The sequence below is a fragment of the Topomyia yanbarensis genome, chromosome 3, assembly GCF_030247195.1.
Source record: "Topomyia yanbarensis strain Yona2022 chromosome 3, ASM3024719v1, whole genome shotgun sequence".
Taxonomy (NCBI): domain Eukaryota; kingdom Metazoa; phylum Arthropoda; class Insecta; order Diptera; family Culicidae; genus Topomyia; species Topomyia yanbarensis.
Genome location: NC_080672.1, coordinates 39,899,776 through 39,927,536, shown reverse-complemented (window position 1 = coordinate 39,927,536; position 27,761 = coordinate 39,899,776). Strand labels below are relative to the sequence as shown.

The 27,761-nt window shown below is 41.9% G+C and overlaps 1 protein-coding gene across 1 annotated transcript in view; it reads left to right on the top strand.

The window, feature by feature from the left end:
- Positions 1-27,761, top strand: part of LOC131691398 (paired mesoderm homeobox protein 2B-like) — a 115,712-nt gene that overhangs the window by 75,370 nt on the left and 12,581 nt on the right. Inside the window, exon 3 of the mRNA XM_058977760.1 lies at positions 26,760-27,030. Coding sequence (XP_058833743.1) covers positions 26,760-27,030 — 271 coding nt within the window. The remainder of the gene's footprint in view (positions 1-26,759; positions 27,031-27,761) is intronic.

Below are 27,761 nucleotides of genomic sequence, written 5' to 3'. Positions count from 1 at the left end.
TCGTCTCATTTTAGTCAAAATTCTTCCAGTGGTCACCCAGAACTTAGAATCATTTTCCGGATGACGTCGTCTACGTAATATTCACACAACTCCGCATAAAGTTCATTCAACGATGGATTTTTCAACCTCTTCAATAGTACTCTATATTGGCAGGGTCTAATGATTCACATGTCCGTTTCAGTCTAGTCAGAACGTCCCCCAGTTCACGTCTAACACCTCTCATCCTAGTAGTAGATCTACTATATCTGCAATGGGGGGCGGGCAAACTTTCCCCCCTTAGCAGACAGTGTGTCATTTTCCATACATATTTTCCAGTTCCCAGTGGATCAACTAATTATTTAAATTGTTTCAGAGATTATTTGATGTCAATGTTTCCCGGTCGAACGATGCCCGCTGCTTAGAATCGGTTGGATGCTGTGTGTCAGACTTGTGGTTTCATAATTTATTGGTTCGGGGGATTAGGGCTCTGTGGTTTTGGCGTTCGATGTGAGGGGTTCGATGGTATACTGCACCACTGGTCGCCATTTTTGTTCTCTTCAGTCTCCAGTTCCTCACCCACACCTGATTGGCACTGGTTTTTGATAAATAATTGAACATTAATTTTAGAGAACTCGAAAGCTTCACACCCTGATCACCTTCCAACAAACCGGTCTCGTCAAATTATGCCCTTTCAACGGTCAATTTGTACAACCACATTAAAGTTTATGACGACGGTTTCTATCCACTTTGCTGTGTTCTGGATCCGGATAGGGGTGGCGTTATTGCTGTAAAATTACTCTCATTACTTACACTTACGGTGCAGTATCCGCTCCGTTGTGAGCCACCTTTACACATATGGTCCGAAAGTTACGATTATTTGGCTAGATCCGCGGAATGTAGCAGATGCAAATAGCGTAATGAAAAAAAAATAACAACGCCCGTTTTCAGAGCAGCTTTCCCAAACATTATAATTTTCCAATGGTGGTTTCCGGCGCGAATGTGGAGATAAATTTTAATCATCATTCGTGGAGTCATTGTACGGTAGCTTTCACTGGCAGAACCGGACGAGTGGTCAGTCCATGGGTTAGACCAGTGTTACGTTTTGGGGAGGTAAAAACTGCCGGTGCTTGATTTGCGGTTTAATTTTTCGTCTATATTGTATACGATAATGGCGCTAGTTCACCGTTGGTGTGCATCCCCCAGCGAGATTTGTTGAGGCAATATAATCTTTGAACTGAAATTGCTGTTGTTTTACTTTCAAAAAGCAATCTTTGGGCTGTTGATATTCAAAAATGGAGCGGCAAAATAAGTTAAGAAGCCCGATTTAGCTAATATGGTTGGATCCTCGCGATAACCGTTAATGTATGTTAAAGTAAAACAATATTGTGAGGTTCACTCAAGGGCCTACCATAAAATATGACCATCGCTGATTCGAATAAAATCTTGCAGTTGTGTTCGATTTACGAATCTCGGTGATTTTCCCTGGCAGTTAGAACAATGTGACACAAGAGCATTTTTTCAAAAGGACGTAGAATTTTTTGCGTGCATTACATTGACAAAAATGTGTTCGATTATCGTATTTTGAACAGCAAAACCTTGTTACTTGAGATTTATGGTGTTCCTGGAATCACTAGAAACTCCTCGTTTGTTCTCGAATGACTACGATCAAAGGCGGTTTGCCTAGGCTTTGTATTAGCGCTTCCTCGAGCTGAGCAAAATTTTGGCCTTTCCAAGGAATCTCATCGGCTTATAGATTTTAGGTGAGAAGGGGATGTCAGAGTCGCACTCTTTCTAGGCCAAGAGATCGCGATGTTTTGCCCTGCTTGTCGCGGTTCTCTATGCTTGACTGTTAGACAGCATACAAAAATCTCTTTAAAATCCTATTGTTTGTAGAAAGCATTCGGAAAGAAAAACAGTAGTAAAAAATTATTTCAACAGCAGTGCAGCAATGCAGCCGTATATTTCGACAAAAGCGGCTTTCCAAAAGCATTTAAAACTGTGTCGGTGATCACGCCGTCAATCTCTACTTTGTGAGAGTGAATGTAGACACTATAGTCCTTTATAACATACTTGTCGTCAGTAAGGTCATTTGCTTGCTTTGGATAGTATATCACTGAGCGTACTTGGGCACACTTTACCCGTCGCGGCTGAATATTTATGTGTCAGTTCTTACGAATGGGTGAGTTTATTTGTGCACGGTGTAGAGACAGAATACAAATAAATTGAAAGACGAGTCAGGCAATAATACAGCAAAAACGTGGTTAGCTATCTTTTCTCGATGTATTGCTAAATGCTACAAATATCGAATGGCAGAAGCGATAGTAAATGGCAAAAATGGGCAACAATCTTTGACCGCAGTAGATCATAAAAGAATCTTTGCAGTGGCGTAGCCAAGGGGGGGTTATAACCCCCTCCAAACCAAAATATTTGAATCGAAGAAAAAGAAGTTTGATGCTGACTAGTTTATTAAATATTCAAATAATAATTTTGGAAGTTTGTTATCAGTTCATTACATTGAGAGCCTAATGTTTTAAACGTTATGGGGACTTTTTGTAAATTGTGAGAAAGGGATCTTGTAAGTAATATTTTAGTGAGGATCCTATAGTTGATAAATCATGTAAATATCAAGCAAAATAGCTTAATAAAAACGCCTACATAGGAACTGATGAAAAATAGCGTTTTATGCTTGTCTCTAACAGGTCAGAATCGGTTTTTATGTGCATTTATATAAAGTGCCACTAGCTAAGATTGGTAATAAAAAAATTGAATTTTTTTCACGTTTTTCGCTATTTATTATGTACATTTGGGTTTCGAATTTAATGGCGCCAAGATTCCATAATTTGGCAACTCTCAGCTTTTTGAGGTTTAGTATTTAGCAGCATAATTTTGTTGATTAATTTATCCAGTTGGATGCATTACTAATTCCAATCAAATTTAGTTCGAGACTTAGTGTCTTCAGCAAAGTTTTCAAGAATGTTTTTGCAAATAGCTTGGTTGAAGATATGAATGCAACCCGTATTTGTGCATTATGGGCCATATTGCACTACGAATTCCCTTACTCACGGTTATAGGCGGCAACAAAGAATTTGGGAGAACACCTTGTAGATGACGTTTACTATCCTAGTATGCAAAAGTGACTTCAACGCCTCTTTGGTCAAATTTAACTTTTTCATATTTTTAAGTTCACTACGAAAATTCACAGCTTTCAGTGCAAACGACTTCAAATGAAAAAAAAATTACCTGTTGAAATGCGAGAAGCAAAGTGGCAAAAGCATGCTTTTACGCGCACCATGCAAGATTGTAAATTGATTTCCTGAAAAATATACTGGATGGCGTTTACGTCACCTTTGCATACAAGAGCAGTTCAGTAATGTGATTAATCGGTAATTAGTTGCAAAAATCCCGCTTAACACCATTTTTATAGATGGGACATACTGCTCCCTACATCCTATACTTCGGTGAAATCTCCTCCTTCCAGATCTTCAAAGGCACCCAGTGCTCTAGCCAATTCCTCTACTCTGTGTTTGAGTAGCTCACATGACAGTTGATCATTGCCAGCGGTTCAACCGTCCTATTTTTTCATGAATCTTAGGTAGATCCGGAATCTGTCGTCGACTGCGCGCGTCTCCAAGCTGATTCTTGCAATACTCTTGTCGTCTACTGCTTCGCTATTTAGGTGTTCATAATAATATACTTATCAATCGTGAGAATTTCTGCACATTATTTATAAAGTGTACAGACTATCCTGTGCGATAACCGGTTTATACAATGCCCTCGGTCTATCAGGATGTTTATGTCACCGATGACGAGCTTAACATTCCGCCATAGGCAGCTATCATAGACATGCTCCAGCTGCGCATAAAATGCATCTTTCTCGGCTTCGTGAGGTCAGTGCACATTGATAATGCTCTAGTTGATGAAATGGCCTTTGATCCACACTACACACATCCATTCGCTGATCGTCTGCCACTTGATCACGCGTTGGCGTATTTTGCCCAGCTCTTGTGCCGTCGCTCGATCCCCGCATTTCCACACCTTCAGCCCCGTCTACTAAAGCTCCTTCAATGCTACGGTTTCGAAGTTGCGAGTTTTAGCATGAGCTTGTTAGTGAAGTGGTGTTTTGGGCCACTCGTTGAACTTGACCTAACCTGTCTCGTAGTCCGCCACCCAACATAACTGACACCTGCGACAGGTACTAAGTTCTGCCTACGGTAGGGTTATAGCGCCCATGCCCGTTCACACCATCCCATTTCGCTATTACTGCAGAACACGGTAGTACCCAGTCGACCGCGGCCTACAGATTAAATGTCATCAATAGACCCGCCAACATTTTTGAAAAATCTAAGATTTTCGTCAAAACCCCCTCCAAGCCAAATTTCTGGCTACGCCACTGAATCTTTGTTTAACTTCACTCGTGCAATATGAATGTCGCGACGGAATTTGACTGGTAATTCAACGCTAATATTATGCACCGTAAACAAAAATCCACTAACCTGGTCACAGATCCCAAAATATCTCCTCCGTATACTGGCCTTAATATGAAGCGTACTGAACATATGCTCCGTCTGTTGCCTTCAAGTTCCTAGCGTCGACTGATTTTACAAACTCGTCCGAGAAAATGCTCTGTTCGTCTTTAATCTGATAATACAGACAATTCTGAAGTGAGCTTATATTTAAAATTTCTGCTCTGTTGGTGATTTGCTCGAAATCATCTGGAAAATTTCGGTTTTCTGCGATCGTTTGAAAATTGGTTACCGAATTTACATACTTTGAAATTGAATGGAAATTAAAATCTGTACGCCTGCTATGTTTATTCTGTGCAATTTTGCATTGTTTAGCATTCTCATTATTGTTTATTTGTTGTACCGTCACCAACAGACCCCTTGGCCCCAATGGTGGTTACTCAAACTAATTACATTTCAGAATACGAATAATTTTAGTTTTTATCGAATTCCTTGTCAGGTTGAAGTCAAACGCCGTCGCCACACTGTTAAACACACGCTGGAGTCCGGTAACAGCGCCCTGGCGCCCATAGTTAGTTCTCCTGAATGGGACTCGCAGAAGAGAGTTATTGCGCAGAGCTCGAACGCGAGCTTGAAGATCGAGGCGTCCGAGGATTGTAGGGCAATCCACCCTGGCAGACAGTAAGTCCGAGACGAACAGGGCTCGAGAGCAGTCCCTCCGGATGCTTAGAGTATCGAGCTGTATTAACTGACAACGGTTTTCGTAGCTCGGCAGCTGAAATCTGTTTTGCCAAGGAAGATGTCGGAGTGCAAAGCGTATGAACCGGCGTTGGACGGCCTCGATTCTGTCGACACCGTTCTGGTAGTAAGGGTTCCAAACAGCAGAACAATATTCCAGTGTTGAGCGAACCAGCGCACAATAGAGAGATTTTAAACAGTATACGTCCTTAAAGTTTTTCGCTATTCGGAAGATGAACCCAAGCTGTCTTGAAGCCTTATCCACAATGGATGATGTATGTGGTTTGAACGTTAGTGCCGAATCCATGATGACTCCGAGATCCTTGACGTTAGAGTGTCTTGGAATACTCGAGTCGAAGAGATGGTAGTTAAACTGAATCGGATGGCGTTTCCGCGTGAACGTAACGATTGAGCATTTGCTCGGGTTTAAAACCATTCTGTTTAGATCACACCACGTACTAAAGCTGTCCAATTCCCTCTGAAGAAGCTCGGCATCGGTTTTATCCCGTATTTGTTGAAAAATTTTCATGTCGTCGGCAAAAGAAAGGCGGGGTCCTTGTAATTTGATGTTGACGTCATTAAAGTAGAGGAGGAATATCACTGGACCGAGATGGCTTCCTTGTGGGATACCGGATGTAGCGAAGAATGGTGTAGATAGACAGTCCTTAATGCTGATTTGGAGCTGCCTTCCTTCGAGGTAGGAACGAAACCAGCGCAGAAGTTGTCCATGAATACCGAGTTTGTCCAGCTTCGCTATTGCGATATCATGATTGATTTTGTCGAAGGCCGCAGATAGATCCATGTAAATAGCATCGGTTTGCAATCCGTCAGCGAATCCATCCATTGCATATGTTGTGAACGAGAGCAGGTTAGTCGTTGTCGATCGTTTAGGCATAAATCCGTGTTGATCGTCTGCAATGTAGTGTTTGCAGTGAAAGAAAAGAGGGTCTAAGACAACCAGCTCGAATAGTCTTGATACTGCACTTAAACACGAGATTCCTCGATAATTGTCAATGTTCGATTTGTTTCCTTTTTTGTGAACTGGAAACATGTGCGCTGCTTTCCAGCAGGAAGGGAATGTTCCAGTATTGAGTGATAGCACAAAGACTCGCCGAAGTGGTTCAAGAAGCCCGCTGATGCACTTTTTGACAAAAATCGAAGGAACGCCATCTGGACCCGGGGAACTAGATACTTTCAGCTTGGAATTTGCTGCAAGAATGGCAGCATTATCGACACAAATTCGGTTGATGGTTCGTCCTAGAGAAGGAGTTAGATTTTAAGCGGCAGCGACTTGTTGTGGGGAAAGGTTCTCGTCGGAAAAAACGCTTGAAAATTTGTCGGAAAACAATTGGCAAATTTCCTTAGTGTCGGTGCCTAAAACTCCATTTAATGACATACAAGATGGTAACCCGGATTCTTTTCGCTGCTCGTTCACATATTTCCAAAACGACTTGGGCTTGGATTTCAGTTGACGTTCGACGTTTCGCTGATATCTAAAAAAGGCACGTCTGCTTTGCTGTTTGTATTCGTGGTTGAGTTGAAAGTAGTGGTTTCGTAATGCAAGTGTCTTATGCTTCGAGAACTTTTTAAATGCGGCTCGTTTGGCAGTTTTTAATCGTCTAAGCACTGTTGATTGCCAGGGAGGGTGTTGATTTGTGCTGACTGTTCGTTTTGGCACATGACGGTCGATTAGGTAGTTAAGAATATTAGAAAACGTCATCGCTGCTTCGTTCGCGTCATCATTGTTAAGATTTTCGTCCCAATTTATATCCAACAGCGTGCTAACGATGCTGTCGTAGTCAGCGTTTTTAAAATCGTAGACGATAGAGCTTGAGACGTCTTCAAAACTCACTCCTAGGTTACCAGCGAGTACAAGATGTAGTGGGGGATGATGGCGCACATGCTGGACTAAAGGTGCATTGATGTATTTCGCCCTTTCTGCCAAGTGGGCGAAAAAAATAATAAGTCTGGAGATCCGCAATGTTGTCAATGGATTTAACCAAACATGTCATGTCAAGTTAGTAAATCTCTGTATTATCTAGCAAGCTGCATAGTAACGATGCGTATACTGGTCTTCCTAATTCACGAATGAGCTTTTTCCTATCGAAGGCTTTCACTCATCCTGCGTTTATGACTGCGGAATGTTATATAACTTCTGGTGTATTGTAGTATTAGTCAGGATAAGTTAGCTATTTCTATGTACATGCAAAATTACTGTTAGAAAAAAAAATTAAAAAAAAAAAAAAACAAAACAAATATAATGTAAACACCAAAGGGTCGCAAAGCCGAGACTCTGTCATGAGCGCCAAAAAAATTGCTACGTCCTTGGGTGGTGAAACCCGTTCTAACGCAGACACGATGATAATGCTTGCTACGGGCAATGAAACTATCGCGTGTACGTGCCCGCTTGCGAAGTTGAGATCTACGGTGTGGTCCCAGAACGCCCTGGAATATTAAAAATCGAATTGTAAGCGTTTAAAATGGGACCACTTTTCGTTACATTTTTGTAGAATTTGCAAAGTGCACCACCACGTAGTCCTACGTCAAAAGTAAACAGCACAACGCAATTTACAGTTTCATCATATTTTCATGAAACCGTGCTGGAATGATATGTAAATGAATTTTAGGGCACAGCAAGCAATAGAAAGATTATATACAAGAAATCTTTTAAGTGTTATTTTTTTATTTAATTCCAATTTATTTTGTTCAACTATAGAAATTAAACTTAGAAAATTAAAAAGTAAACAATAATATATCTCAATATGACCTGAGGAATCGTATTCCATGCTGCTTGGACACCCATCCAAAAATCATTAAGATTTTATCGCGAATCCATTGGAATCTTGTCATCCAAGATTGTCCACAGATGTTCAATGCGGTTCAGATCTGGCGACTGGGTGGCCACTCGAGCAGTTTTACTTTTTAGAGTGGAAATAGCGGTTCGCTACCTTCGACGTATGCTTGGGATCATTGTCCTGCTGGAAAATATATCGTCTCATATTCATTTTCCTGAGTGACGGCTTCAAAGTTTCTTCAAAAATCTTCACGTAGGACGTACTTTCTTGCAAAATTCAGACGCTTCTTGATATTTGCTTTTCGCAGTAATGATTTCTTTTTTTTGAAGTAACTCTGTAACCCTGATTCTTGTAGTCGGTTGCTCACAGTTCTGCTGCTTAATTCAATGTTCAAGTTCTCCTGAACAAGACAAGATTTGTCGGGATCCGATCGAGCTAAACGACGAATCATGCGATCTGTGTGGACTGAGATTTTACGAGGCTTTCCACTTCTAGTTTTCCACTCTACGGTTTCTAGCGTATTATGCTTTTTTTTAATTTTTGATATTGCTCCAATCGAAATTGAATATTTTTCTATAATATCAACGTAGCTACAGTTCCTTTTTACGTCAGAAACGATCAATCTCCTCTGCTGATTTTTTACCCATTATCTAGATATAAAAAATATTCTCGAAGTGAGACAATGATTACATAAATTATTGACATCTGATGTTTTTTACCAGTTCTACGATGCCAAATGCATCAAATTACAATGGACAACTACGGATTCCAGAAACCAGCCATGACAGATTTGACTAAAACGTTCTTGTTTATTTTTTTTTATTTTCCAAGAGTAAATCTATAAAGTTTCAGCCAAGCTTTACTGTTTGGCAAAGCTGTATTATCGTGCAACATGAGGCATATCTATGTCGCCATTCACCTCTGATACAGAACTCCTATCCCTTACCTCCTCGCGGTGCCAACCGGGGTACAGGCCTCCTTTGGCCGTTTTTGCTTAAATTCGGGACTGGGTCGGGTTCTATCCCCAACCGCTGTCAATTCGTTCACTTCGACAGGTTGACGAATTGGAGCCTGTTTCAGTTTCGTTTCGAGCGAGAGTGGCATTAGTGAAGATCGTCTAGGATTTGTGGTCGTATGCTGACAGAGAAGGGGGACAAACGACGCGCGCGTGATACTGCTAGTGTATCCGTCTTGAAGAGTGAATCTTTCGGTACAGTTAATTTTGGGGTTATTTTGGGCAGCTTAAAATTATTTGTTGCTTTTCTTTTGTAAGTTCGGTTTGCATACAAATTTCGATTAATATTTTTTCTCAATAAATAGTTGTTCGGAAATCAGTACTGTATCAGTACGTACTGAAACCTCGCGGCGTTTGTTTTTATGAATCTAGTTTCGTGTTCCGTTTTTGCTCATGCCCCTTTGTATTTCCCGTCAATGTTCGATATTATCGTTCGTATACGTGTATTTAACAAAGAATCCGATTTGGAAAATATGAAACTTTTCTCAATTTATAATATCTCGAGCTATCATAACTCTGTCTGTACAACGCAACGAGTCACTCGGTAGTTTTCAACACAATAAATATATCGTAGAAAAGGAATAGCGATTTTTTTAATGCTGTCGCAATAAATAGTGATCCCGCCCATTACGCAGATAAGATTAGCTTTCGTAGGCAATACTCCCACGGTCGGCTTTGTTGAGTTCAAATTTCTTTTGTTTACAAAACAGGATACTCTCGGTAGCCGGCTACCCGGAGTTTAAAAAGAACCAAAAACTAAATAAAATCTTTTCTTTTTCTAGTGATCGTATACTCGAAAACCAGCTAAACTATTACCTAATAAACCATGCTTTACAGGTCACATCGCTTGCTTGGAGCGAATTATAGACGTTATACCCTTCCAAACCACCAATTCCGCGATACCTATGGAAAAGGCTGATGGGTCGCATACCTTCCGTTAAGTAGGTGGCACATCAACACTTCCCGTCTACCTTATCCTTTATCCTTCCCCGTGAGCGATGGAGATGAGGGCGGCCGGCAATGATGGCTATCATGCTGTTGAGGTTTTAATATGGGTTGGATTGGTATGAATTCCTACTTACAACCTTCTAAGCAACTCTTATTAGATAATCAGCAGTCAAACAACACAAAGTTTCAGCCAAGCTTTACTACTGTGGAAGTATGCGTGAATACGAAGTATAGTTGTGTTTGTGACATCAAGGTAATCCAATACAATAAGAATTTGAATAAAAATAATTTCATTTTCTTTATGCAGCGTTTAGTGGGGTAATGAAAGCAGGGCAAATTTTTATTTGTGTTCTCAAAGGTCCCCCTCTCATATTGGAGTTCGATTGCAGGAACGACGGTATCGGTTGAAATTTCTCGTTCGATTTGTTTTTCTGATGGCAAAATAATTGTATATGCAATTGTCGCTCAGGAATTTTAGGTTCAGTAAAGGTTTCAATGTGACAGACACATTTCGAAGCAGATAGCCAATCTAATTTTGTTCCGCGACCATGAATAATAGTTCCGGGTGCCTAAATTATGGTATTTTTAACGATTTATATGTTCCGGCAAGGTGGCGTTACGACTTCCGAAGATCTAAGTAATTGTGCAATGTTTTGAAGTGTGTGCATGTGATGAAAAATATATCTCGCCTACTTTTTGAAATGGACCTATGTGCAAAAGAGAGCCTCTCTTTGTTTACTTTCTCTTTCGATTATCACGGCTTTACCGTTAATCTTTCCAATAATGTTCCAGTACATATTGGAAGAGCATCATTTCGACTAGCATATTATGCAAAGAGTTAAGCAGCAAACGCAGGTGCGACCGTGTTATTTGCGGAAGAGAAAGTAAACAAAGAGAGGCTCTCATTTGCACATAGGACCTTTTCAATAAGTTTTCTTGATATCTTCCAAATACGAGTGAGACAAAAATGCAGATTAGTGGGAAAAGGATGACAACACCAATATACAGTTCATAAATGACGGGGTGGATGTCGGTTGCATTTGAACACCTGTGACTGTGGAAATCAGTAGCAGAAAACTGACCAAAATTATACTTCACGTTAACAGATTGAGTTGATAAGATAAGTACTTGTTTTTATCCCTTTTGTAATTTCGATATCGATACTATCCAGCCTTTTTTGTTATTGTTTGATACGGCATGATGCATAAGTTTTATTGTCATTCATGCCCGCAATTCATTCTAAAATATCACATAATGTTTATTCTTGATCCTATTTCTCGATCATTTCGCACTTCACTTAGTTTTTCTCCACATCTTGTTTTAGCAATACTCCCATGGCCGGCTGTTTGGAGTTCTAATTGCTGCAGTTTAGGAAAAAGTAAATCACTCTCGATGGCCGACTATCCAGAGTTTAAACTCAAGAAAAACATAACTAAATATCTTTTTGCTCTGAGTATTCGTATACTCGGAAACTAACCTTCCCACCGCATAAAAATATATCAATTTCGTGCTCGCATTGCCTGCTTGTGGCGAATTCTAGACCTATACCAGTCCCTCAATCCAACTCCGTAATACCTATGGAAACGTCGCTGAGTCGGTGGCCTTCTTTAAGTAGGTATTACATCAACATTTCCTACCATATGCTAAGAATCGGTGAAGATGGTCGTGGTCGGCAAAGACGATTCTCATGCTATTGGTTGACTGAACTCAAAAGAGATAAAGCTCATTTCCGATCATTTATCTCACAAGCAAGATGAGTTAATCAACCTATAGGCAACATGATAATCGTTAGTATGAAATCTACGAATAGCACCGTGCTTCGGAACGCAACGCAAGATATTCCAATACAATAATGTAGGAATGATGAAGTCAGAATCATTGTTTTTATACGGTTAACTACCACTACTAACAAAAGGTGCCAGTTGTTTACTTTTTTATTTCCAACAATGTATGTATGAACCCAACCGTTTTTTACGCAAAACAAATAAGTTCGTTCGTTCGACTTTTAAAACACCACCATCATGTTCATCAATCACTGTTAGGCACCGCGTAAAACTAAATCAGACATCACTGCGTTAAAAGTTTAATAACTTCTCCAGTCAGATCGCTTTGCGATCTTCGACAACAATGTAGATAATATAATTTTCTTCTTAAGTTTCTTAAGTTTGGCGATAATCTAGTGTATACAGTGCCACCTAACGGCTAAAGTGTGAGCAAGTGGGTTTTCTCCATGTGAATTATCAAAAATTTCATACAAATTTCAAGCACGGTACGGTAGCTAGACTTGTTCAATTTGACTCAGATTTAGAGCAGACACTCCTGGTGGGACTAGGGATTGACTCAGTGGGCGGATATGGGCCATTTTTTCAGTCACTCTAGTGTTGAAATATTTTTAAATAATAAAGTGGAATTCAAAATATATTGAGAACAAAGAGGATTTCAGGTTTCCACAACCAGGCGTCGTTGCTGATGTTCAAACGGCCTAACACACTATACACGGTGGTGGGAGTTCGATCTCTGGTGAGCTGCGTACAGTGTAATGGACTTACCAACTACGCCATCTGTCTTTCATAGTGGTAAGACTTTGTTCGAGAATTAAAAGCGCATCCATCAAGAAGGAAGAATGTTGGAGTAGGATGGGTTTAACGTTCATTATTAGAATGTTGTCCAGAGTAGCAAAAATTTGATCGCACATGTGATTTGATATGTTTTCAAAAACGAAACGCACTGTTGTTTATGATTGCCGGAATGCTTGATGAAGTTGCACATGATCATTTACATTGTTTCGTTTAGTGTTGACCTTTATAGCTTCTTGTTCCTGATATGATGAAACTAAACAGAGTCGTCTTCCGACTTTGGAAAAAGCGACATTTTTTTCATTCAATTAATATTCCACTTCACGTACAGGTGGCCGAATTGGGCAACCTTTGAAATCAATCGATACTATTTTGAACCCAAGCGCGCGCATCGCCTTGAAATTCGTTTATTTAGTTTGCATTTTTTTTCTGCCGAAATAGGAATTACAATTCTTTGAAATATTATTTTTTTATTGTATGAATTGTTGGTGAGGTAGATTTTTGTTATACATTCCGACAGACATTTTGTGCATTCATTTATTGTGACCGGTTCGGAGAGGCGTAGAAAGCGAACTGGTGCTTTTTAAGTAATAATAATAGTATCCCTACTCAATAAATTGGTGTTGTTTCGATGGTAGCCCTGGTGGTTGAGTGGCAAGCCTGAATGTTTCTATTCTATGGTTCAGATGGTAAAATCGCTTTCCCGTATGCCGGTGATAGGAGCCCAGTGCAGAGAGGGTCCGATGGAAAAGGAATGTGGATATTAAAGACCTACACCAACATTGGCTCTGGTTAGACACTAAAACCATTTAACTGGCATCAACAAGATGCTACTTACTGATGAGAAGAATCCGAAACGCTAAAAACTAACTTTTAGTTAGATAGTGTGCTATCCGTAAAAAATAACAATTCGGGTCGAAAAAAAATGTCTGCGTCTCAAGAATTAACATTTTTACTATCCGATATTAGAATTGTTTAATACCTTAGTTGTCACATAAAGTTCGTTTAAAATTGCTTTCAAAACGTAACATGAAATTGTCATTTCTCCTTAAACTGAGGTTTTGACTTTAGCAAAGAAAAAATAATTGTAAAAATTTAAGTTGCTTTATTCCAACAGCACAAAGTGACACATTTAATCAAATCTAAGGTAAAGCTTAGTTTGATACGCGTAGACACTTTCTCAAGGGCATTTTTAATTATTGTTTTTGGGATTTCATGAACGTTTGTCTTCATAAATGCTTAAAATTTTGTGATTGGGCGGAGTGTAGTGCAAAATCAACATTATTGGTTCTGTGCCACCTTAACGCTGATTAGGCTGAGCGAGACATGCCAAATCCGGCCAAAAAATGTCGAGTCTTCGTAAGACCGCAAGAAGTCACTTTTGGATGCTTCCATGTGGATTTGTCCGTTGACAGACTCAGATGTGACGAGGAAATGAATAGTTTGCCACATTTGCAGATCGCTTCCCAAACAAGGTTTTCTAACTGGTTTGCTAAGGTCCGGCATCTTCCTTACTTTGTACACAGGGTGTCCGAACGTTTCATTGTAGTTGCTAAAAATAAATCGAAACTTGAATCAAAATGTTGGATTGGCGTTTAAATTGTAGTGCCTCGTTTCCTGCCGCACTAATACTCTTTGAACATCTTGATCACCTGGGATACAATGCAATGTGCGATTCCAAGCTGATGTTGATCTATTGTTATCCACACGCTAAAAAGTAATGAGCAATTGAGCGCGACTTTTCTTTAAAATATAGTTACAATGATTTTATATTTATCCTACGTGCGGGGCCCCTGGCCCTGCCCAGTATGCCCACGCGTTAAGACGGACTGTCCTGACGGATTACAGATTTTTTTTTCGAAAATTTAATTGGAAATTTGCAGACTATGACTCAGACGACAATTTGAAGTTGACTGTGGTCATTTGGTCGAAACAATAATCAACCAAATTATTTTCAAGTCCAGTAAATGAACAACAGATTTTCTACTACATACATTGTCAGCATCCAGTCCCAATCGGACCTAATCGATGACCTAATCGAGCAGAGGCGCACTACTCTGTTTCTGTGACACTGCTAGCAGTGTCCTCTCACAATCCGAAAGACCAACACTGAACTGAAAGCACCTCCGACTCGATTCCCTTACAGCTCAATCAATTATTCATTTCATTAGGAAATGAATTTTGATTCCGGCACTCTAGCTAGTTCCGGGTGATGGTCATCATACAAGCGGTTGGTGTTTTTTTTCGTGGTCTCAAGCGTTTGTCTTTCGATTTCACCCGAGTAGCAAACAACAGTGAACTTTTTTTTCTCATTCATCCTCAATCAAGTGAAGCAATCTTCACGCCCCACCATTCGCTTTAAGTCGGACACTTTAATACCTATCTAAATAAAGATAGCGATTGTTGTTGGATGATTTTTCCTGCCACCCATATTTTTTTTTTGCATTGACGCGGTTAGCTTCACTGGGGAGAGGGATGGAAAAACAAGAAGACCGAGGAAAGCAGTAACACCCCGTTAGGACGTTTTCCATGATGAATTAAATTGTTCCTAAGTTCTGACATTCGCCCGGAGGTCGGGTTTCCGTTCGCATCTGCGACCCGCCTTGAGTGAAAGTACGATTGTGGCCGGGTAAAATGTCTTTGATGGGAGGATGCTTGCCACACAGAGGTGTTCATTCAACAAAAAAGTTCTTCAAACATACATGTTACAGTGATGGTTGACATACTTAGCCCTCCAGAAGTCGCATTACTGGTTTCGGTAATGTATGTATGTACATGTACTAGTGTGGTTAACCAACCCAAATAAATAGCCTACGATTCTATCGGAAGAAAATTGTAAAATGTTGCTAAATGGAAGACGTAGCTAAATATATAATATCTTGCTTAGTTATGAAATATTTGAAATGTTTGTTGATTATATGCAACATTCAAAAATGTCCGAGCCATCCAGCGGAAAATGAAACAATAACAAAAACATATTTCTTCATTGCCATTTCGCTCTCAACCCACCAGTGTGTGTGTGTAGTCAAAACTACATCCCACGCAAAGTCAGTCGAAAATTGAATTGAAATTTCAATTCAATTACGCCACATTATATCAGAACTTCGACTCACTCTGTTTGGCAGCTAGCTTTCTTTCTCTGTGTTTGTGTGTGTCTCTCTCTACCAAATGACTACCCGCGCGGGTGAGTGAGTGCCATTAATCAATACGCATTATCGCGTGTCAACAAACAGTGACAAAAACGCAAGCAACGGGAAATACCTGGCCCTGCCTGGGCGGAGGTGCCGCCATCCGCTCACACGCACCCAAGCACCCATGCAAAGTGGATGAGTTATGATGCGCTGATGCGAATCGATTATTGATATTAAAATTTTCGGTGCACTCTGTGCTTCTGGTTGCGAATGCTTCCCATCCAAGGGGTCGGGGCACCTGATCCAATATATTTCCATTTATGAAATGAAATTGGAATTTTTGGAAAACAATTCAACAGTTTTTTTTCGGTTGGTTCTCGGCTCTGGCACATACCAAAAGTGCATCAAATTTGGGGCTTGCTGAAACCGGGGCGGAGGGCGAGTTACTCAATCACTAGTTGCATTTTGCAGGTGGGTTGGAGAGCTTGATCGGGTTTCTGAATTTAGTTCGATGAGACTACTGCCGCACACCAGACACCAACGAATCGATGGCAAATCAATCACACTCATTCGAGGCGACGGCTCTCGGGTGGAAAGTAATTATTTACGTAACGTGTTTTATTTTCATATTTGTCAGATTTGATTTAACTCCAGCTTGTAGACAACAGGTGTACGTTTGAAATGTGCGGAATAATATTTAGCGTTGAATTTAAGGACTATGCTATATTTCTCCTTAGTGGCAATTAGATTCAGGCAAAAAAAATTATTCACTAAGGAGAAAATTGTTTTGAACCGTATTTGTGCGTAAACGACACAAAAACTATAACTAAATTGGAGAGGTGTTTCCAGTTCCTCTAATCAGAATCCGACACTAAGTTAGTGACAGGACTAAGCTAGCACCGGATTGATGCTAACCCCAAAAACAAAATCACTATTTGTGTTCCTGAGCAAATTCTTAGTCCTGCGTGATATCCCACAAGAAAAGGATAATTTGGGTAATAACTTTTTTTCTGTTTAGTGGAGAAAAAATAGTTTTTACCCAAATCTACTCTCCACTAAGGAGAAATATAGCATAGTCCATAGTCCAGTTAAACCAAATTTCGGTTTCAATAATTCTCACCAACTCAATCAGAATTCTTTTCCTTACGCGACATAATGCAGGACTACGGATTTGCTCAGAAACACAAATAGAGTTTTCTTTTTTGGATCTAGCGTCAATCCAGCGCTAGCTTTGTCCTGTCGCTAAGTTATTGTCGGATTATGATGAGGAGGAATTTGAAACGACTCTCCAATAACTAATTTAATTTAAAAATGAGATTCTATTCCCTTAGTAGGGATGGTACCCTTAAAAATTGGGTTGTTTGGCATTTCGACGTATGACGACTCAGTTTTACAATATTATCATGTTATATATTAAAAATCAAATATTGTCATAAAAAATGCTAAATTTTGTCCTTTTTCGGAGCACTCAGCTACAGCGTTTCTCTTGCTCTGTACGCGTCAAGTTATGTGCCCATTTGATTTGCACCATTAGAAACGAAGCGACTCAAATTTCTTGGACCCTCCCACTGACTTGCTGCTGCCTCAATTTATTGGACACTGTTTTGGTTGAATTATTGTAATGTTATTTTTAATTACATTATCACAATATTATTCGCAATTACGGTATGATACTGTGGGAGGAAACGGCACAATGGTTGCTGATATATTTCGGCAGCTGTCCCTCCTACAATGCTACTTGCGTAGTGAAAGTGGATACATGCTTTTGGTGGGGCTCTTTGCACTAATTAGAATTATGTAAGCGATGCACAAGAATCCTTCGAAAATAGATGAACAGCTGTGGCGGAAGAACATGCTGAGGTACATCTCAAATAGCATTGTAACCCACTGCTACCCAACCACGTTAATTGTAGGGCTTAAGAAAAGTTATTGTATACTATTCAAATACGATTTCATTTTGTCACTTCTACGAAAACTTCTTTGCAACAATCCTAATTAATATACCAATACATTGTTACAGACTTTAGTCAACTGGGAGGTTGATAACAGCTTAAAGAGTGAGCACGAAATTGTTGCAAGTATTTTTCCTTCTTGGCAGGAATTAGCCAAAATGATACTCAGTTTCTTTTTAAAGTGTAGAGTTTGCATCCCCAGCAAACAATTGTTGTTTTATAGTACGCTGCATGTGCTAGCGGCTATAAAACAGCCATGAAACCTAAAACCGTTACTAAGGTCCTGCGTATTTCGGTGATGTAATGATTGAAATGAGTAAATCGGAGATGAATGGAAAAATTGGAAAATCTGAAACCGGCCCATTGTGCTTTGTGGAAGATGAAGCTGGAACTCGTGTAAATCAATAATTTGGCCAGAAATTTCAAATCTCTAAAAGTTCGGTGTACACACAGAAGGCCAAGGCAAGTGCAGAATAACATATGCAGAAAGATCCAAACTCAAATCACGACTAACGTTGGGAAACGTTTACCAATTAGTGGTTGTTTGCTTCGGTTTTGTTTCAGCGCTATCTCAAACTGTTATATTTGGCAGTCTCAAAAGAAAATGTTTAACCTTTACCTTGAAACTTATCTATCTATCGTTTTTAGGAATATTTACAGATGTCCTTCCAAGGGGATCATCAGATACATAGCGCGCGGTACCAATAGCGAAACACGGAGACGAACCATATACAACAAGACTTTTTTAGGCAAAGTCTTATGAAATTGCCACTTGAAATTCACTCTCAGAGGCAAGGATTTTTAAAAAGAGGGTAAATAAGGATTGGTGAATACATCATCGATCCCAACATTGTGAGCGGCAATGTAGATGCGCTAGTCATACATTAAAGCTTGTCGCCAGTAACGTCATCCGCTTGCTCTAAACAGAATATCACAATTCTGAACCTAGCTGTCACGGCTGAATATTTCTGCGCCAGCTCTTAGAATTCTTTGCTGATTATTTTTAGTCGAGTTCAAATGTATATGATTTAAAACAGGAAATCGAAATTTTCGATAGCGCATCTTGTTCGATATCCACTTTACCATCAGCTGGAACTTTTTATGTACGGGCCTGGAGTCCAGCGTAATATGAAAATTTAAATCAGGAATTACGGGAAATATATTAAATAGAAAGAAAAAACAGGGGATAGTAAAGCAAAAGTATGGTCACCTATCTTCACTCGATAGATGGCTGAATGCGTCCAATTTTCTTAGAAACTGGCACAAAGAGTGTGAAAAAAACCAATTTTTGCTGTCCGGCAGAGTACTAAGGTCTGTCCAACGATTCCAAGTGAAGGATTGCGTCCAGTTCACTAGTGCTCCCACGATTCCAGTCAGAGGTTCGCTAGGGACTACTCGGAATAGTCCCCTACGGTGGATCTTACCTACTTCGACGAAGTGTTCTTTGGCAGTGGAAGATCTTGGGTGACTTCCAATTCACTGGCGCCCCAACTACCATTAGCAGGTGCTACTTCACGATCTGCTCGAACTAGTCTCTGGTCGAGGGCCTAGACTACGTTGGCGGAAAAAATCCCAACGTCGAATATTCTGTTGAAACCGTTATCTTGATACCAGTCGGTCAGGTGCCAAGGTCAGCCCTGTGATTCCGAAAGAAGGAAGACTTCTGGTTCTCAAGTACCTCGTGTGTCTTTTAGGATAAGGTTTAAAAGGCTTCAAAAGCCTGGTCTGTAGTGGATTGGCACTCTGTGGGTCTCACGACTCACTTTCCTGCCTAACCAATGAAAAAGTACTAAAACATCAAAAACACTTCGTGGGAGGGGGAGAGGTGTCTCGTTGCATTTTCTTTGAACCTCATTCTTTTGCCCTTTCCGCAGTTTTCTCGGAGCCTCACTTGATCCATAAAATAGCTCGACCTTTGAGCCATTTAGCTCTCGACTCTTCTCTTGCTTTTCGTCTTCATCAATTACATCGCCATTTAGTTCTCATGTCAATGAGCCGTTTAGCTGCTGATTTTCTGAGCCATTCAGCTGCTGTTTCCGTAAGTCGTTAAGCTCCCAGCCTTATCACGATCTACTTGGATAGTCCCCAGCGGTGAACTAACTCTACTCCGACTGAGAGCTCCCCGATGACGGTATTTCTTCTGACACAGAACCCGTTTTCTTCAGCTATTTAAAACCCAGCTTTATCCAGATCTACTCAGATGTTATACGGCATTGAAACTACGCTACTCCGAATGAGAGTTCCCCGGTGGTGGAATTTGTCTCGGTACCGTTGGCTTGTTCGCGAGCCAATTGGATTCTACTCTACTTTGAATTCCTCAGCAATGGATTTATCCCTAGCGCCCCAACGACCTGCTGCTGGCTGTTCGACGTGATGTACTCGAGCAAGTTCCCGGCGATAGATCTAACCTATTCGTGAGCTACCTGACCTGGTAGGGTGTCGAGGTCGTTCTGGCTATTCCGGTGGAGCCTGACGTCCAGTTCACTGGCGTTCCGACGACCTGAACCCGGTGCTACGTCGCGAATTACTCAATTGGTCCCTGGGGGTGGACCTAGTCTACACCGACGGAGAGTTCCCCGATGGCGGAATTTCTCCCGAAACCCGATTTGTGGTTTCATGGCGGTTTTCTAGCCGATAATGCTACATTGTTGGTCCCTTCGCCACTTTCTCTGTAGCTCGGAGAGTATACTCGTAACCTGTCTGTTGACAGCATCCCAGATATGCTCGCCGTGGCATATGCCTTCGACGATATTGTCAACTATCACACCAGGTATATCCCTTCCAACTTTTTCGAACCTAGGGCATTCGAAAACCACGTAATCTGGTGTCTCTCGCACTTTCACACACTGTGGGCAAAGGGGTGAAGAAGCATGTCCAAATTGAAACAGGTACTTCGGCAAGCATCCGTGCACGGACAAAAACTATGTCAAATGGAGGTTCACCTCTCCACACATTTGGGATGATTCGGTTGGTCCACCTTCCTTTCTCTGCGTGATCCCACTCTTGCTTCAACTTAACCAACGAGTCCGCTCTGAGCAGTTTTCTTGCATTACGTGCATTTCTTCGCTGGTGGCAGGGAACATTCTCAGCTAGAGTGCCTCCGACGATATTGTTTTGTAAGCACTCGTGACTCGTACGACCTTCAGCCGGAATATCCAGTTCAGCTTTTCATGGTTCAGCTTGATTTTCAGCGCAGCACCCCAGGCAGGAACTCCATATCGGAGTATTGATAACGAAACAGTAGGTACGTCTCGTGCTGCTTCTCGGACCACCGACGTTTGGCATGACCCTCGCAGTTGCGTTCGTTGCTGTCGCCGTTTTTTCGCAGGCGTATATGCGTTATTGTTGAAACGCAACCGGTCGTCGATTATCACTCCCAATTGCTTCAGTACATGCTTCGATGCAATCAGTAGCCATCCGACGTCGATGTGCATCTGCTGCACCATCAGTTGCTGATCAACAACACTTCCGTCTTGTGGTGAGCTATTTGCAGCTTGACCCCGTTCATCCAGCTCTCGATCACGTCTATTGTCTCCGTTACCGACAACTCCACTTCTTCAAGTGTCTCACGCATCACCGTTAGTGACACGTCGTCCGCGAAACCCACGATGTTCACTTTCCTGGGCAACCGCAGTGTTAAGACCCCACCGTACATCCCGTTTCAAAGAGTTGGACCGAGAATGGAGCCCTAAGAAACGCCCGCTGTGACTCGCATTGACTACTAGCCTTCGTTCGTCTCGTACAGCAGCACTCTGCTCTGGAAGTAGCTCTTCGGGATTTAGCATAGATAGTCGGGAACCCTCACTCTTAACAGCGCAGCAGCAATGGCTTCCCAGCTGGCGCAGTTAAATGCATTCTTCACATCTATCGTGACCATAGTGCAGCCTCGATTTCCTCTTCGCTTCTGTTTAGATGCCTCCTCAGCACTCTCGAGCACTGCTCGAATCGCATCCACTGTCGACGCTCCTTTGCGGAATCCGCACTGCATCTTGGAGAGTCCACGCTCATCCTCCGTACATTTCGTCTATCTGTTAAGGATGATTCTGTCCAGGAGTTTTCGGAGTGTATCCAGCAGACACATGGGCCTATACGGGGCAAGATCGCCCATTGGCTTCCCTTACTACGGCAGCAACACAAGCTTCTGGACCGTCCACATTTCGGGGAAGTTGTCTTCATTTAAACACTTCTGTAGCACCATCTGAACATATCCGGATATGCCAGGATCGCAGCTTTCAGCAGCACGTTTGGTATCCCATCTGGATCGGCGGCTTTCTTGGATTCCAAGCGCTTTAATGCTTCTGCGAGCTCATCGTTAGTCACTTACCGATCATCCGTGTTTGCTCCTTCTTCTTCGCCGTACGGTGTCGATGACCAGGTAGTTGGATAGTGCTTCGGGAAAAGACCCTTGACGATTGTCTTCAGCTTACCCAGGCACATTTCGGCGGGCGTCGTCGACCCCTTCATTTTCGAATACTCTCCAATCTATGTTCGCCTTCAATAAAGTACTTCAGAATGTGACGTCGATGATAGACTCCCTCCCGTCTCTCCGAAATGTGCTAACAGAACCTTCATTGCACAATCGTATGTCTAACTTCGCTAGAGCTTCCTGCAGGATACATCCTCTTGTGTTGGTTACTCTACTGCTCCACTCCACAGCCCGACCGATCAACTGCTCCAGCATTAGGCTGAACTGTTCTACTGTCCACCTTGGACAGCTACACACGAAGACGCCGTTGATTTTGACGAAGCCATCGTATGAGCGTTCTACCATTCCTTGAATGGGGAATCCGCTCATAACTTGTATCACTGCCATTCCCGATCTTTCCGCCACCTAATTACCGTTATCAGGGGGACTTGATACGGCTCTGCAATCAAAGCGACATCACAAATAGTTTCTATCGTAGACTGCCACATCAGTTGCTGTGCAGTGTGACAGTGATTCAGATTTATCTGGGTTATCTCCATTACCCGTCTGATGGTTGTTTCCGTCCGCTGAAGTGCAAAGCAAGCACTTTGGTCTCTGCGTGCAGTTTCTCGCAAGATGGCCTGTCTCGCCGCATTTCTAGCACATCCCGGATCTATCTAGGCCTTTGCAAGCCCCTGCCAAATGTCCAAAGCCCAAACACTTGAAACATTTCTCCGCTTGTTTATTCACTCGTGGGACGGCTTTCAGTGAGAATATCGACCATCCAACCGTAATTTTGCCTACCTCCAGCGCCTTGTCTGCAGTGATTACCGGTAAACTAATCATCGCTGTTTGAGTTCCTCCGTATCCCTTCTTTAACCAGATCGTCATGTGCACCTCGCCCAGGTTACACTGCTACTTCAGTGCACCTCTCAGCTTGTCTTTCGTCGTGATTTCATCAAGGTCCTTGTACACAATCACCATCTTCTGGTTTAAAGCTTTAACTTCTGCCTTTTCACTCATTGATTTGGCAATTAGGCTCTTTACTGACTGAGTTAACCTCACTTTTCTTGACATTTCACTAGTACTGTTTACATGGACTTGGAGAAAAAATTTGTGGACGACTAGATTCGCTTGAAGCAAATCGCAAAGAATTTTTCTAAGTCCATGTAAAGAATATAATCGAACTGTCAAAAATGAACACTCGAGTTCATTTGTGACGTCAATGTAAAGTATTCAATTGAATACTCTACACCGCTCTACTCTGGCTGTTGCGGCTACTACTGCTTCCCCTCCTACTGTTCTTGCTGAATAATTTCAGCTGCTGCTGGTGGTGGTGACCTCACCAAACCACCTCTGGTGAACGGATTCGCCGCGCCTGCTCCGTATGTGTGAATTTATTTGTTTTTCTCCATTTTATTTGGTCCCAACACCGGGCCGCTATCTCGTTACTGGAACCTTAGGATCTTAGCAGAAGCGGCATAGACTCGCTTCGTCGGAGCTGCTTTCGGAGTTATGGCTTTTCCTTATCCTAGCAAAACTCTCCAACTCGCAATAGGTCCGGGAGGGGATGTCATTAAGCTCCCGAACTCCCATCCTTCGTTTTCCTGCTGCCCCCTAGTGTATGTGTGTATGTGCGTCTGTGTGCGCATGTGACCAAAAACCTTACTTTTCTCAGAGCTGGTTGAACAGAACTCACAAACTAAATCTCAAATGAAAGGTACAACGTTGATTATCATCGAATTCCTAATGAATCCGACTTCCGGTTCCGGAATTGCAGGGCGATGAGTGCGATCACGCAGCAAATCTCGATTCTGCGATGAATGTAAAAAGGTGAATTTTTTTTAAAAAAAAAGGGACCATTACTGCTTGGATTTGTAGCCACCAACAGCCATTCAAAATCTTTCTGGCTACAATAGCCACCATCGTCGGTTTCGGAAGCTCTGGCGGAAATTCAGAATAACAGTCATATCGTTAACTCGGAGATGGATTGACAGGTTTGACCGAACTTATTCTCAGATGAAAGGTGTTGCGTCCCCGGAAAATGATATTAAATTTCATCCCGATCCGACTTCTGGTTCCGGAGTAACGGGTTGTGGAGTGCGGTCAAATAGAAAATTCCGATTCAAACTCAAAGTCCAGATTCCATAGTTCCGAGTGCAGACTTCAGAGTCCAGAACTCAGATGTAAGATGCCAGAGCCCAGAATTTAGAGCCCAGAAACCAGAAACCAGAGTCTAGAGTTCTTATCCCCAAATACTGAGCCTAGAGTCCTCAGCACATAATCCAGAGCCAACAGCCCAAAGTTGAGAGTCCCTAACCCAAAATAGTGAGACCAGAGTTTAGAGTCCTGATTCCAGAGCTCAGAGTCCAGAATCCACAGTTTAGAGAAGATAATCCAGAGTTTAGATTCCATAACCCACCTACCAGAACCCAGAGTCCCGAGGAGAGAGTCCGGAGTCAAGAGTCCAGAGTCCCGAGTGCAGAGCACATAGTCCAGAGTCCACGGTTCAGAGTCTAAAATCCAGAATCCAGACCCAAAGCCCATAGCTCAGAGACCACTGTCTACAGTCCAGAGTCGATAGCACAGAATCTCGAGGCGAGAGCTCAGAGTAGAGTCCAGAGTTCAGAGTGCAGAGTGCAGAGAGCAGAGTCGAGAATCATGGGTCCAGAGTCCAACGCCCAGAGTCCTCAACCCAAATTACTGTGGCCAGAGTCCAGAGCTCTGAGAGCAGAATCCAGAGCCGATGTACTTAACCCAAAATACTGAGACTGGAGTTGAAACTCCAGAGCATAGAGTCCAGAACCCAGAAGCTAGAATCCAGAGTCCATAACACAGAATCTCGAGGCGAGAGCCCAGAGTCCAGAACGCAGCCTGAAGAGTGCAGCATCCATAGTTCAAAATCCAGAATCTAGTGATCCGAGTCCAGGCACGAGAATCCTGAGACTAGAGTTCAGAGTCCAGGGACCAGAGTCCTCAACCCAAAATACTGAGCCCAGTGTCCCGAGTTCAGAGCTCAGAGTCCAGAGCACAGAAGCCAGAGATCAGAATCCATAAAATGAAATGCTAAACCAAGGTATTATTTGTTCCTTAGAAAGCCCAAATTCGTCATCCATTTGGGTGGTACCGAAAAAATAGATGCTTCTGGTCAGAAAAAATGGTGTTTGGTTATCGACTATCGTAAATTAAACAAAAAACGATAGATGATCGCTACCCAATCCCAAATATAACTAACATATTAGACAAACTTGGTCGCTGTCAGTACTTCTCAACCTTAGACCTGGCCTCAGGATTTCACCAAATTAAAATTCATAAAAAAGACACTCCGACAACTGCCTTTAGTGTTGACGGTGGGCATTACGAATTTTTCCGAGTCAAGAGTCCCGAATCCCACAGTCCATAATCCAGAGACCCGAGTGCAGAGCCTATAGTTCAGAGTCCAGATTCTAGAGTTCAGATTCCAGAGTGAAGGATCAAGACCCCAGATACCAGAGCCCATGGTTCAGAGTCTAGAGTGCATAGTACAGCAATTCGAGGCCAACGCCAAGAGTCCATCATCCAGCGATCAGAGTGAAGAGTCCAGAATCTAATGTTCAGTTTTCGTAGTCCAAAGACCAGAACCCAGAATCCAGAATCCTGAGGGGAGTACCAAGAGTCCAGGATCCAAAGTCCCGAGTGCAGATTCCAGAGTTCAGAGTCTAGACTTCAGAGTCTAGAGTTCCGATTCCAGAGTCCAGAATCAAGGCCCCAGAGACCTTAGTTCAGAGTCCATAGTCCATAGCACAGAATATCGAGGCCAGAACCCGGTGTCCAGAATCCAGCGTGAAGAGTGCAGAGTTCAGAGTTCACAGTCTAGAATATAGACTGACTTGGTATTTTCGGAAAGGTCTTGACGAATAGGTGCCAGAAATTTATGTCTGTTGAAATCCAAGATGGCGACTTCTGGGCGTAAATTATTACGATTACACTTCGGATTGTTTACCTTTGCACAGCATTTGATACTGTTTAAATTTGATTTATACAATTGATCCATAATGATAATTTTACTAGAACTGCTCTTCACAACTGTTGTTACTAAACTGCTTTGTTCAAAAATTGGACTAATTTTGTGAAAATCACTCCTGCAACATTATTCCCAATCGGTGAAAATATTCCACGGATTCAAACCAGCTGAACTGTGGGTGAAAATCGGCAGAACTTTGAAACTTTTTGTAGGAAAATAGATAAAAAGCACCTGATTACTTAACTCAGTTTTTGCGAGAAAATATGATACTCCTACTGTTCTACTATGACACACCGGAATTGCTGCACTCCCAACAGTGTAGTGCCAGAATGGTAATATTTTTGATGGTTATATTTTGAACCGAATTTCAGGCCGCTATCTTCTTTTTTATTAATACCGTACATATAATAGCGTTATGTCAGAATTATTTTGTTGTTTATTACAATCATTTCGAATGTTAATATCGAAACAACCTTGAATTTTGGGTAAACACGCCTTTTGTTGCTATCGGAGTTAAGGTGCAACTCATGATCACGATGGTGTTAAGATTTTACATGATTTTACACAAGTTGGTTAGATTTATGTCCGACGGGATGACCGTAATAAATGATGATCTGATTTATATTGTCAGTAACATTTACATCTTATTGCTTGATTTTAAGGGCTTTGCGTATTATCTTAAATAATAAAGAATCGAACGATAACCACACTTTTACGACGTTTTTCAACACACGCAATCTTCTTATCTTTCCAGGTTTGGTTCCAGAACCGGCGAGCGAAGTTTAGAAAACAAGAACGAATCGCCCAGCAGAAAGTTTCCAGCAATAACAACAACAATAGCAGTACCAGCAACAATAACAACAACAATGCAGATTCATCATCGGTGAAGAGTGAACAGAAAACAAGTGCCGGCAATACGACCCCCAAGGATATCAAACCCGGTTCTCCACTGTCTACGGTTTCCACCACGCCCAATTCGAGTGCTTCCTCCCACCAGTCCAATGGTGACATTAAACCCATTAACGGTAAGTTCAGTGGTTGCCTATAAGAACTATCGTGTCAAAATTGTTCCCTTGTAACTCGTTTTACAATTTCGAATTACACTCAAACATGGTCTACGGTAGACGAAAAGAGGCAGACTAATTTTCACTGTAATTCCTTATGTTAAAATAATAGTTGCTTCTCAACGCACTCGGTATTACCGACTATACGAGCGAGTAAGCGATGCTACGGCAACAAGATGCTTTGAAGAGTTCCTTCGCAAAAGAAAAGAAACCCAACTTCCCCCGACATCGCATAATGCATTAAATTGTTTAATCAAGAAAATTGCCTGTTACACCGTTCATTTATACGAATTAGCGTCACATTATTTCGGGGAATGTCGCGCCTTGAACCGTCACCGGGGTTGGCGCGTTCTCTCGCACACGGTAGCAGAAATGTTCACTGCCTGCCTACCTACTAGGCGCTAACTAAAAGCACGTGCTACGTATACCCTACGCAACATTCACTGATCCCGGCCGGTTCAGTGGGAGGAGGCCCCACATCGGAAAAATGTGCCACTCACATCGCTCTCGATCCCCTTCAGCTAAAAAAGAAAGTTGGCGAAGGACTAAGCGGCAAACAAGAAGCTCTATCACGAGCGCATTAGTGCGCGCGTGTTCCTGTGTGTTGTATGTGCCTTTACACACTTTGTGTGAAAAAATAGAAAAATAAGCAAGTTGAAGAAAAAACTGGAGCACAAAAGCGTTTTCCACTT